We start from the raw sequence: 13,306 nt of genomic DNA, 5'->3' as shown, positions 1-13,306 counted from the left end.
CACCAACGGTGGAAGTCGTAAAAATCAACTTGTAACCCACGGGTTATATACCGGAAAATACGGTATGTAAGATATCGAAAATGTGATTGTGCAAGACTAAATTATACACCTATTACCTGAAAACCTTAATGACAAATTTTTGATGTTGCGAACTTTAATCACAACAGCCCTCACAAGTAAGTACTGTTGTTAATTTAAAGGCTGTGTTGCATTTAGAGACTAAACCATGCTTGGTCAAGCCTATTAAAAAGAAAATAACAGCCAAGAAATAAATCGCTCCCCAAAAGTTACAATAATTTAAACTGGGCGAGCAATCTGAATAAATAGAATAAGTTTATAAAAGCATATTTTATTACAAAATCTATTTTATCTTGTCTTTTTTATATATTTGAGTCTTTTTAATGCAAATAATAAGAAAGATAACATTGATTTGCATGTGAGATGAATTGATATTGCCCAGCCAGACAAAATTTTGTGGAATTGGGGGAGCAATTTATGGCTCAGCTAGTTTCTCATTTCTTAGAATTGGGCAAGCCTTTGCATGAGCAAGAGTGATCGCTCTCCCCTTATTGATAGGCCTGCTTGGTGAGTTTTATGAATCTAGCTTGATGAGAATACTGAACGTAGTTTCGATTGTTGTTTTTGTTGTTGTTGAGCCTGTTCTATTATCATATATTTTTTCACGTACTGACCAAATGTTTAAACATATCTATTAGCATAATAGCTAGCTGTATTGTTTGCCATCAATGTTAAGCAAAGCATCTAAGCAATTTAAGTAAATATATGGGTATTTTTTACAGTTATAATATTACAACAGTTACTATATTTCAATGGGCGGTGTGTTTTATGGGTGTTGTGGTGGAGAAGAAGAAAAACCTTCACGTAAAGAAGTCACAAAGAGAGGTAAAAATGTTAAAAGTAGTAAAGATAGTAAAAGTAAAAGAAAACACATTCAAGAAGTAAAGGAAGAGTCTTCTGAACAAAATAGCAATCGAAAGGAAAATAATATGGACCCAAAATTAAATATGATCTCACCAAACACCATAAAACTGTTAACTGATATTGGTGAATTGAAAAATTATGAACATAATACTTTGGACAGTTCACAAATAGAAAAAAATTTACAAATTCATGCTGATATATTGGCAAGACTGGAAAATCCTTCAGCTTTTCAATGATGTGTATAAATACAAGTTTGTGCAATATTGATGTGTTATATCCTGTATACATATATTGGAACAACGACCAATGAATTATAGATACATACAACAAAACAGAATGCTAAAAAATATTTTTGATAGATCACTGTTCAGTTGAAAAAACATTATTTAAAATTATATTTTAGTGCTGAAGCTAATAGTTTGAAAAAATGCTTAAATAATTGATCAAATTTTCATAAATTTTTTATTGTTTCAATTTTCAATGCCAAAATACAATCTAATTTTCCCTTTCCAGTAAGAACATTTCAAATTTTCTTCCATGGAAATCATTTGTAATGTCAAAGAAGAAGTTAAAGAAATGTTTGTTGTCTAATTACAACATATACATATTATATATTCTATGTAAATTATATCTAAAAATTTGTAAGTATTTATGATTTTATTATTTCCTTTCTTTATGGGAATTGTGTGCATATTTTCAATTTTTTTGTGGAGTGCTTAACCTCAATATTCATTCTCATCTTGGTGCCCCATATTGTTATTAAATTATGATTAATATGCAGTGAGTTTACTAGGCAATTCTTTGGTCTGTTTTTTATACTTATTTTTCAGTCCAGTTGTTCAGAAAATGCCAATTCACAAGAAAACAATGAATAAGTTTGAAGAAATGAATAAAATAAAGTAGTCAGTATGGTTTTACTGGATTTCTGTTGATGTCGTAGTATCATAGTATCGTCCTGTATTAGTCAATGTACGTTTTTATACATGCAGTCAGTTACTGATTACAAGGTTTGTTTGTCAACTTACTAAGAACAAACAAGAAGTTTTTCATGCCCGGTGGTTTAGTCTGTTTGTACTTTGTCACATGCTGTCTTCTCTGATCCAAAAAAAGAAGTATGTATTTTGGTATTACAGGAGCAAACGCATGCAGCCATTTTATATTTTATATTATTCCACAACGCTATTTTGTCCTATTATTTTAAACGATAATCACTCAAAAGTTTTGTGATGGATTTTTAAAGGCACAGTCATACTCAGATTATGTAAGAGAATATATTAGCAGGAATTCCTTTCTTTTCAGATCACATTTTTTTGAAATTTGGATAAAACAAACACTTCTAAAAAGTTTGTTTTTCTTAGATAAATTTGTTATCTTGCCTGCCATACAGTTGAAAATAAATAAATGGGTTATACACTGCTGTTGAAAACCTCATAAAACGATATTTTTTTATGTACGCTCTCATATGTACATCTTTGGAATGATTCAGACAAATAATCTTGTCCATCACCTAACCTAAAATCATTTTGTACATACAGGAGTTTGTACTATCGCATTATTTGATACCTAACTATTATGAATATGTTATGTTTTGTTATGAAAATTAATGAAAAGATATTTAATATCAATAAAAGCCTTGTCCTTCGGTGCTGTTAGTAAAATAGAGTGGTTTGTGTATATAACTATATTTTTGGATAGTTTATTTTCTTCGATGTATTTTCGTGGATATATATTCAGTGATCATTTTTGATGTATTCGTACCATACAGTATATATAGATAATATATACAGCTGGCTGTATTAAGATTTTTATTATAATGTTACTTCAACGTTATAAATATTCATCTGAGTTGTTGTTGTTGTTGTTTTTGGATTTCTGTTTCATTTTTGATTGTGATGTAGTCACAGCTGCAACTATTTTCTTAAATATTGTAAACTGTATAAAAATTGACTTAAATTCAGAAATACTCTGGAGATATATAATGCAGAAAACCTAAAGTATTTTCTTAACCTTTTACAACTATTTTGAGTGTGTTAAGGATGTTAATAAAATGTAAAAGGGTAGAGACACGTTATATTCTTTAGAGTGAAGTTACATATATCTGTGATGGAGAATGACAACTGGAATCCAAATGCTCCAGTTGTTTGTCCGTATAATGCAAGACATGTCATATCTGTCAAAAGGTTCCAGCACCATTTAATAAAATGTAGAAAGGTATGTAATAGCAACCAATCACAATGTTTTTTTTGAAAGACAACCAATCACAATCTTGGTAAATGTGAATGCAACTGATACAACGTTGTGTGTATGTTTTTTTATATTTTGACTACTACATATTTTTTTAGAATTATTTGCACAAAGATTTTGTCACATGTCCATATAACGCACAGCACATGTTCTTACGCGAAGAATTAAAATCACACCTTGCTCAATGTCCAGATAGGGTAGGTTATGCTCATCTTTATTTGATTGTTTGATTGTGTGCTTGTTTGCTCGTTTGATTGTTTATCAGTTATTTGTCATTTTTCTGTTTATTTAGGTTGTTCTTGACGCAGATGTTATACAAGGTTTGTTGTTTCCTGTAAAATATTTAAGTAACTAGTCGGCAGCCCGTGGAAAAATCCACGGGGTCGCCGTCCTTTAAATTTACCCGTCGCAACGAAGTGGACAAAAATATATCGCTTTTGGTATTGGTTTGCATTTTAAAAATTTCGTGTTTCCGTTACGGGACGCGGCTTTCGCGGACACACAGACAAAATACGGGTATTAATAAAAAGAAGTGAAGAAATTCAAATTCTTATTATTTCAGCGGAGGATCCAGAAACGGGGGAGTCAAGACGTTTAAAAGGGAACACGTCTTTACCAAACACTCGTTTCAGAGTACCAGACTCTCTCGAGGATTGGGACAACGGTAGGTATATAGCCTTTCTAATTCACATTAGCACTCAGCAATTGCCAACGCGAATGTGGACGTGATAATCTCTTAAGAGTTTCTGACGTAATATATTAAGCACATGACCTTACTTCTTGACTTTGCTTGAGACATATTATTGAAGTATTTTGATCGCCAGGTTCATTTCTTGGTTGCGCATGCCTATAAGCATGTTGCATGATGTAAACAAAAACTGCCTAATAAATACAACGTGGTGTGCGGTAAAAAATAACTCTGAAAAAATGTGTCGTAAAGCCAGTCTAAGCAACAACAATCCTTTAAGTATTAATTACCTTCTTAAAGCAACATACCATTTTTTAGCAAATCCAGCTCCCCGCGTTGTCCCTGTTCCCCTTGTCTAAATAAACTTTTGATTTACTGATATTTAATATATTTCAAAGACTGTAGTTTATTTTACTGCCAAAAAAATACTGAAGAAAAATTTTTCTTTTTCTAGAAAATAAAAATAAAAAAGTAGTAAATTCATCATAACATATTAATTATTCATAAACAGGTTATCTACATGTCTATGTGGTTCTAAAGTGTGTATAATTTATTTCACGTTGACCTTTTGATTGGTCCATTTATTACACGCCATTTTTCGGAAATTGCGAAGATTTAGCTTATTGAATCGTTTCGTTGCCCCTTTAAGGCGTAATATTTTGTGTGTCAATAATTTAGAAATCGAAGAAAACATAGCCAAGAGGTTAGATCGCCAGGAAGCGTATTTAAGGTATTATTTCTTCCATCCGAATACTTTGTCGTCTAAAAATTGATAATGCCTATAACGATTGAACTACATTGGCGATTTCTAGATTTCTCATCTTTTTTTAAAAAAAACTTCTATGATGTTTCTTAAAAGAACAAGCATAAGATCGAAATTCAAACTTAGTTAACACTTTGTTTTTTTTGAGAGATATTTTATCCCGAGTGAAAATAAGTTGTTCATAGGTGTATATTTTAGCAAAGCGAAATCGCCATTCATCCCGAGCGAAGAGAGTTGTTCATAGGTGTATATTTTAGCAAAGCGAAATCGCCATTCATCCCGAGCGAAGAGAGTTGTTCATAGGTGTATATTTTAGCAAGGCAAAATTGCCATTCTTCTCGTACGTAGATAAGTTGTTCAGGTAAATAAGGTGTTTATCTTAGTAAATCGAAATCGCCATTCTTCCCGAGCGAATATAGTTGTTTATAGGTGTTTATCTTAGCAAGGCGATATCTGCATTTATTCCGAGCGAAGATAAGTTATTTATGTCTGTGTTTTTCTGAAGTGTTTTGCAAATGCCGGTTATTTGTAAAAGAAAGTCTTCTGCCATCGGCAAACTAAACACAATTGGATTATTTTGTCAAATTTAACAAAAAGGTGTGGAAAACTTTGCCCCAAATCTTGCCAAAATAAGGTGACATTGCGCAAACAACTAAAATTCCAGTCATGAATTGAATTAACGCTAAAAATCGAATGTCAAGGGATTTACTATAAAAAGGCTACAACTTGTAGTGATTTAGCGCTGTAACAATGTGTTTTTTTATTCTAGGCAACATACAGACGTAAATAATAAAAACAGTGGAGATTTTGATACAGAGAGTATATCTTCTGAAATTTCACGATCGTCAAGTCTGTATGTTGAACCAGTGAGAAGATCAGAACAACGCAAAAATGTTTCACTCGTGCTGTTGTGTAAAGACAACACGAAACAACGCGAAATGATTGGAAGAGGAGTTCTAATGACACCGAAACCTATCTCAGCTAAAACTTCTTGTGATACTGATGTTCCGTATGGTTATATTAATCCCTTCACTGGCGTCGGAAGAGGGTTGATGAGGAAAGACAATCAGAATGTACCACACGGAATTGGAAGAGGAGTTTTAAAACAGAATGCAATGAAGTTTAAAGCTAATTGAAATTTATTTTTAACTTTGTATATGTTGTGTTATTTATATTTTTTAACCAGATATAAACGTCATTATTATCAGGTGTTGACAATGTTTGTTGCTGTTGCGTTTGTGTGTAAAACGATATGCAACTTGTTACAAGATTTGCAAGATTTTTTATAATGAATAGGGTTTCTGTTAATTCTAGAGATGCGATGAAACACCAAGAAAAAAGTGGTAATACCAGTCAGTACAATAAAGACCATTCTTAAATATCATACTGAATACCATTACTTCAAAAATATGATCTGACGTATTTTATCTACCTCCAGGAACGAAATTTTCGCAAATTGGGTCAATTAATTCCGCAAAGTCGAAATAAAGCTAGCATTTCGCGAAGATATTTTCGCGAATTTGGGTCAATTAATTTCGCAAAATCGAAATAAAGCTAGCATTTTGCGAAAATATCTTTTGCAATTCCAAAAGTCCTTTTTTTATTTCTAACTTCAATTAAAATGTTATAAAAAATTTTGTCATTATCGCGAAAATAATTCCCGCAAAATTTTAATCTTTTTTTTTAACTTCGGTTTTCTAATAAGTTAAAGTCAATTTTTTATTCTTCCGTGTTCAAATTAATGAACACGTACGTTTAAAAACCTTTCGCATGTTTCATTTTTTTATTTTTATTTTACCACCATGAGGGTAACGTTGTTCGTATTGATGTAAAACTTTGAGTTAGAATAATTTCATGGGTGGGAAATCTTGAATAATTAATAATTATGGGGCAGTCTCAGTTAACTCTAGCAAAATTATTGTATTTGCCTTAAATCAGAAAAATGACTTAAGTGAAATCTGGTTTTTATTCAAAAATCGCGAAAAATCGCTATTTTTGGGAACACGATTCGCGACATCATGATGAAATGACATCTTCTGCAACTTAGTAGAAATTTTCAAAATATATTTAAACTTATTTTTTTTACGTAATATTAAATACCAAGTAATTATAAACATAAATTAATATATAAACTACCTAACCAATAAATATTTAAAAACATAGCCTACCGTAATGCTTCGAATAAACGCCCCCTTCTATTAAACGCCCCCCTCGAATAGACGCCCCTCCTTTTCAGTCATTCTTTAAATAAACGTCCCCCTCGAATAGACGCTTCCCTCGAATAGACGCCCTTCCCTCATAAGGGGCGTTTATTCGAGGCGATAGCAAAAGTATACTTACTTACTTTTTTCCTAAATCTCAGGTTTAAGGTTGGAAATTTAGTTTTTCGATTTGAAGTTCATTCACTAAAACATGTGAATATCTTTTACTCTCTGTTGTGAAGATATATATTATAGGTATCTTTAAAAACTTCAAAAGAGACGAAGTGTAAAAAATTTAATAAACGCCCCCTTCTCTTAAGCGCCCCCTCGAATAGACGCCCCCAAAAATGTCAAAAAAATTGATAAACGCCCCGGGCGTTTATTCGAAGCATAACGGTAGTCCATTTAGTTTTACTTTGTTTTATATTTGCGCATGCGGGTTTTTATGACACGTGTTGGTATAGTCCAGTGACGTTTAGTCGATTTCAACTTAAGCATATTTGTAAAATCTATTTCAGACCTGGTCATATCTTCGCATAACTGAAAGTACGGTGATTTTTTTGCTTCAACTTTTAATTTATATCCTAGTATGGGAAACCACCACTGAGATTTATCAAAATGACGTCCTTGATGTAAACAAGTGTCAGCCAGCATTTTATTTATTGCTTTGAGAATTTTGACGTCGTTTTGAAATGTTTCTCCGCCTGCTTTAACCTGCTCCCAAAATGTTTTGTTGTAATACTCAAAAATGCTGTAATCCAATTTGTTATATCTTTTTAATTTCATCCTCTTCTCTGCAATATTCTGAATTTTCTGGCGGCGATTATCTGGTCGTTTATTCATTGTGAAGTACAGTACGTCCTTCATATCCCAACATAATTCATTCTTCAGTAAAATTAACGATTCTTCCATGTAATCCGATATCATCACTAAATTAAAATCTTTTTTCACTGAATTTAAAACATGCTGAACATGCTCCTCAGTTTGGATCCAAGTGCGAAAGCCTAAATCAAATGCGATCGGGTTCTTTAGTAGAAACACGTTGTGCGAATTTCTGTGCAAGGTTCGATTGTATATAGCCTCTTCTGGTTGTGCAAAGAACGCATCAAGAACATTTTTCGAACGATTCAGTTTAAGCAAACTGTTAAAATTCAAATATACGGCAGACGATTCAAACTGATACAATGGATCCCGTATAATGGTGACAATTTTTGTGTTTTTGCTACTCATGACTTTTAGCATTCGCTGCTTATTAAATCTAGCATGATTGCATATGATGTTATAGGTTTTGTTTGTTTCGTGTTCGAATATGTAGTTCTCAAGGAAAGGTTTGGGCCATCCTAAGAAATGATTTACCCCTGGCAGTGCAATGCTTAAATTTTTGCGATGTGAAATTCGTTGCATGATGTTTATTATGGTACTCGAACCTGTTTTGTGAGTTTTTAGAAAAATCACATTTTTGATCGGTTTACATTTCTTTTGTTCAATTCTTCTGTTGTTCAGTATTTTGTCAACGAGATCGTCAGGAAGAAATTTTATATTAGACTGTTCAGTGATTAAATCTTCGACTCTTGTCATCGGCGATCCTTCTTTCGTCATTTGTGTCATTATATTTTTGCCTTTTTCAACGATGTGTTGAAGCACTTTTGAAGTCCGATCCTCTCTAATTCCCTTGTTTTTATTTGAATTTTGTGACGCAGTAGAAGATACCATGTGATCATATTTGCTACTCTTTAAAGTGATGTCTGGTTTGAATGGAGTAGTTTTGAAGTTCCTCTCTTCAGGATCAGTTAATGTTGTCTCGTATGTATTCTCAACTTCGCTCGTTAGCGTGTGTTCTCTTGGTAAACCAATTTTCTCATGTGCGTTCACATTCTGATTTTTTGCAATTAATTTTTTGTGCCATCGATTTTCCGAAGTAAATTGTTGAAAATATTTGCGTTCGTCTTCTGTTTTCATATGTTCGAAACTCGAATATTGAGAGCTAAAATAAAAATTTGAAACTGTTTTTTATATTATTTTATGATTTCATTGTTCCTAGGAGCAAACAACTCGAGAAAGAAAATCAAAGACTAGATGAATATCAAATTTTGTTTTTTTTTTAGTTTTTATCAACTATTGTAATATAGACAGATAAAGTTGTCTGTCGAGAAAAATTAATTTGTAAGGGACTTGCATACCTTTTTCATGGAGATTTCACCTTTCCCGGTAACTGTTAACCCACCTCTTGAATAAACCGCTTTAACTCGAACATTCGTTAAGTCAAACTATTTTGCTCGGTCTCTTAAAAGTTTGAGTTACTGGGAGATAACTGTATTGCATTTTCGCGATTGATTTTTCGGAACACTTAATTTCGGAAGTAACAGGGAGTAGTGTAATTCGCGCAATTGAATATATAACCTAGTAAAAAAACTGGGCACCGAGGAATGTGCTTAACTTTTATTAAAGACCGGTAAAATCCACCCCAAATATAAAGCTTGCTTAATTAAAAATTATTTTGTTTTTAACTCTTGTAATCAACGATTAGTTTAATAAGGTTTAGTGGCCACCCAAAGGCGTATCTATCATGATTTCTTTTTTCATTAAAGCGTATCTTTCATGAATTTTTTTTCCATAAAACAACAAGATTCCCATACATTGCCATAGGATAAAAAAGGTCCACCGGGTGAAATTAAACTCTTAAAATTGCAACCGCACGTGTTTTAATAAAAAACAGGAATGCTTTCAAGAGCTAACTTGTTAGTTATAAAAAAAACTATGTGTAGATTGTAGGTTCTTGGCGAGAAGTATAAAAAGGTGTTCCAGTTTAAAATACACTGTCAGGTTGAACTGAAAAAGGATGTTTCTTATAAAAGAATCATGTGAACTCTAAAAAACATTCCAAGAGGGGGCGGATGGTATTATCGTTCCCTAGAATGAATAAACTTCTGACAACAATTCGTTGTTGTTTTTCCTTCACTTCACATCGTACGATTTTCCATAAAACATCTATGCTTAAAATAAAGTAAACACGGTTATAAACGCTAATTTGGCTTTCTCGTACTGTTCACAGCTAGAATTATTTTGAAAGTTGACACGCTTTACTGGTTAAGTGTTTTTGCTTTCAGACATTGTTTGTTTAACTTTTTCTTATCGACATTAAAAAAAATCCAAAAATGTTGCGTAAGAAAATGACAACTATAACATAACAACATAAGCTTAATATTCGTGCTTGTTAAAATATCTATAAAAAATACATGACAGGATAAGATACTATTTACAAGCTCGTGAGCTTGTATTAAAACGCAAATGTGTCCTACAAGAATGAAAATTTTTGCCTCTCTGAGCACCGACACGGTAGTCGTCGTGTGTTCGAATCTCATCTTGGTAACTATTTTTACTTTTTTTTTCTTTTTTCTTTTTTAAAAAGATAAGACAAGTGCTCAAAACACTTGTTTAACTAACTAATTAAAAAGTTCGAGGAATTTTCCGTTCAGGAAGGTCTCACAAATCAATTTTGAAAAATAAGTGTGTAACAAATATTATTGCGTATCTGAATAGTAAAATATGTCGTTTCTAACTTCGTAACAAAAATCCCAATTTGATAGACAGCTTTTTGTAAACTTTATTCGCGAGGTTGTTTGCGTATATCATACGTCTTGTTTTAAATTAGCACACGAAACGAGATAACGCGATTCGTATTGACACGGTCAGGGTCATATCATTATTTTTTTTAGATTGTTGATCGATTCAAGGTTTGATTTTATTTAAAGTTTGCTTGTGAATAGCTGTGTTGCATAATTAAAAGTTTGAATTGTTACTGTAGAGACTAAAATTGTTTATGCCTAAGTAAAATTAGCTACGATCCTTGCAAACGTGTAGTAAACCGACAAGTTCGATTTACTTGAAAACATTCTTTTGTAATTCGACCCTCCCGAACTTGACTTTTCTTCAATATGTACATTAGTCAGACACGATAATTTCTCTCCATTGTCCCGGATCTTTTTGCTAAATCTCCGGAATTCCTTCTTTGTTAAATATTACAACCGATTTTATTCTTATTGATATATATTTTTCGGTTACTTACTACGTACACACAACAACTGTCGTTGAGCTGTTGAACCATTTAGAACACAAAATACTTTTAAATAAACATCGGCGGGTAGTTGAAAGAAACAATTTTTTTAACGTACCCTGATAGTCCTAAACACAGTAGCCGATCTTTGGCGAGTTTTTTTTTAAGCTTTCATGCTAGAAAATACAGGTCTACGTATTTTTGGCAAGGGTTTCGATTCTGAAGGTGTTCATTTGATTTTTCAACATGGTTTACTTTAATTGGTGCAAAACAAGTACACAAAATTTACAGTGAGAATTACAATTGCCAATACCTTAGTGCTACGTTTTTTATAAACCAGTTTCTCATTTGAACAAATTTATGCCAAATTGACGTCGGCAATCAACGTCGAAAAAGAACTGAGCAAAAAGATTAACTTATTTATAACTTTTAAGTAATGTCTAGCTCTACAACAACAAAATATTCTTACACTTTAGTACGTATAGATATATCAACATTTTCGCGCTCTTTAACATAAATATTTTTTTCGCCATACCAGTCTGTAAAATTTACACCAAGAACAATAAGAGCCAGAGTTAACGCGAGACAAAATAATCGAGCACATTTCCACCGAAACACGGATATGAATAATTTAGCCATTTTTGTTCCACATGCTTCCATTTCTTCTCTTTTTATTTTCGAATTTGTTTTACGGCATCACAATGTGTGTTTACAGAGAAAGACGAATGAAGTATAAACATAGATTTCTTCATGTTCTTTTAAAGATAGATATAATTGAATTAACTCGTTCTCCTCCGTTTCAAATTTAGTGTCCGCAGCTGTCTCTTTTCAAAAAAAAATGTTAAGTCAGCTTTTCGTGAATTTGCCGCCATTTCTTTGGTAACTCTTACTTTCTAATGCAACAAAGTCTTTCATCACACTTTCAACGTTCAAAACACGAGTTCAAACGTCAAGATAAAATAAATTCAAATATTTTTTAAGATGGAGCACCACATAGGATACAAATCAATTTTAAGTTTTGACAGTTTAATGAAAACAGCGTTTCAATTCAATGTTTTTTATTTGAAAAAAAGACACAGCCATAACAGGAGTAAGGGAAGTACAACATCAAAAAAATAAACAAATAAACAAAAAAATAGAACTCTAAAAAATCATGACGGCTTCTACAGATGAAGTTAGTCTAGTCGAAATAGATCTGGAATAAATTGTTATAATTACATATTTTTTATCATTAGAATTTTATATAGATAAAGATAAAAGTATGCCTCAATCCTAAATCAGTTAAATCGAAACGTTATGGGTGATATGTGGTAAGCCTTAAAGGCACAGTTTTATTGAGAATAGATTAGTGGTTAGTGCTTTCAATTTTGTTTGCTGATTTTCCATTGCTAAAATTCGATAGTTTTTTTCTCAAGATAAAAAAAGGAAATCATATTTTGGTTCAGTTGCATGGATTTTCTTTTGATGATATGGATTATTGAACTAGAAAGGCGAATCATTACAATTTGAACAAATGAAAGCATCTTGTGATTGAAGGTGAAAGATTGAATTATGGAAGAGAGGTCTATAGTTCCCAGTTTGTCTTCACACTAATGAGAAAACTTTTTTATGATTCGTTTCTCTGGCATAAATCGACAATCATAACATCACATTAGCAAGGAATCTCTTATATCAATTTATTTTTTAATTAAACGTTTGTAATTAAGGGATCTGAATCTTCTCAAGAAAACGCCTTGCAAGAAGGCATAAGCTATCTAAAAAAAAAAGAACAAGGGGTATAATAGATCATAGATTGAAGGAAGACAACATCTATATTATAATGCCCGTATTCGTCTGTTTGTCTGTCTGTCTGTCACGCAAAATGGTAGCTTAGCTGCGCAATAGCGAGAAGCACGCAATGCGGTATAAAAGGGACGGGCGAACCCGTGGATTTTTCCACGGGCTAACGACTAGTCAAAGTTAAATTGTCAACGCTTTGCGTAGGAAGCGTCCATTATCATCGACAGCAAAGAAAAATAAGGTATTGAGGGTGAAATTTGATTGGCAAAAGAGTTGTTTGTTTTGTGGTTTTACTGAAGTTATTGAGTGAGTTAAGCTTTAAAGACAAGTGTTATATATTATCAAAAACAAGAGAAAAAAGTAGAAGAAGTAGAAATACGTGTAAGAGGTTGTCATGATCTTGTTGCTCATGTTCATCAATAGTTTACAACTTAGCAAAATAATAAATAAACGTATCGTGTGAGTCAAGTGATGGATTTTATATTTGCGGAACCGGCTGGTGTTTGGCCTTTCGATTTGATGACAGTGAGAAATATGCTGAACCTATTTGCAGCCTCAGGACGAGCTAATCATGCAAAAAGTGCGTGTCTATATTTGTGTTCCATGTGTAATAATATATATATTTCTTCTTAATA

At 32.4% G+C, this 13,306-nt stretch overlaps 2 protein-coding genes across 3 annotated transcripts; one reads left to right on the top strand and one right to left on the bottom strand.

The window, feature by feature from the left end:
* The first annotated feature begins 798 nt into the window (after nt 1-798).
* Nucleotides 799-5,844, top strand: LOC130647284 (uncharacterized). Of its 2 annotated transcripts, XM_057453080.1 has the most exons (7): nt 799-903; nt 3,024-3,153; nt 3,285-3,383; nt 3,479-3,506; nt 3,749-3,850; nt 4,553-4,604; nt 5,407-5,844. In XM_057453080.1, exons 2-7 carry the CDS (start codon nt 3,046-3,048, stop codon nt 5,771-5,773), a joined length of 756 nt encoding a protein of 251 aa, XP_057309063.1. In that variant the 5' UTR covers nt 799-903; nt 3,024-3,045; the 3' UTR covers nt 5,774-5,844. The 2 variants fall into 2 exon arrangements, with proteins under 2 accessions (XP_057309063.1, XP_057309064.1); XM_057453081.1 differs by lacking the exons at nt 799-903; nt 3,749-3,850 and having other exon boundaries at nt 2,896-3,153.
* Nucleotides 5,845-5,994: 150 nt separating this feature from the next.
* On the bottom strand, nt 5,995-12,014 carry LOC130647282 (galactose-3-O-sulfotransferase 2-like). Its single transcript, XM_057453078.1, has 2 exons — nt 11,362-12,014; nt 5,995-8,822 (listed from the first exon to the last, which is right to left on the bottom strand). The coding sequence occupies exons 1-2, from the start codon at nt 11,550-11,552 to the stop codon at nt 7,250-7,252; spliced, it is 1,764 nt and encodes a 587-aa protein (XP_057309061.1). The 5' UTR covers nt 11,553-12,014; the 3' UTR covers nt 5,995-7,249.
* Nucleotides 12,015-13,306: the final 1,292 nt, after the last annotated feature.

Source organism: Hydractinia symbiolongicarpus, chromosome 6 (genome assembly GCF_029227915.1).
Source record: "Hydractinia symbiolongicarpus strain clone_291-10 chromosome 6, HSymV2.1, whole genome shotgun sequence".
Taxonomy (NCBI): domain Eukaryota; kingdom Metazoa; phylum Cnidaria; class Hydrozoa; order Anthoathecata; family Hydractiniidae; genus Hydractinia; species Hydractinia symbiolongicarpus.
Note: the sequence above shows the minus strand (reverse complement) of the source record. Positions and strands in the feature narration are given on the sequence as shown.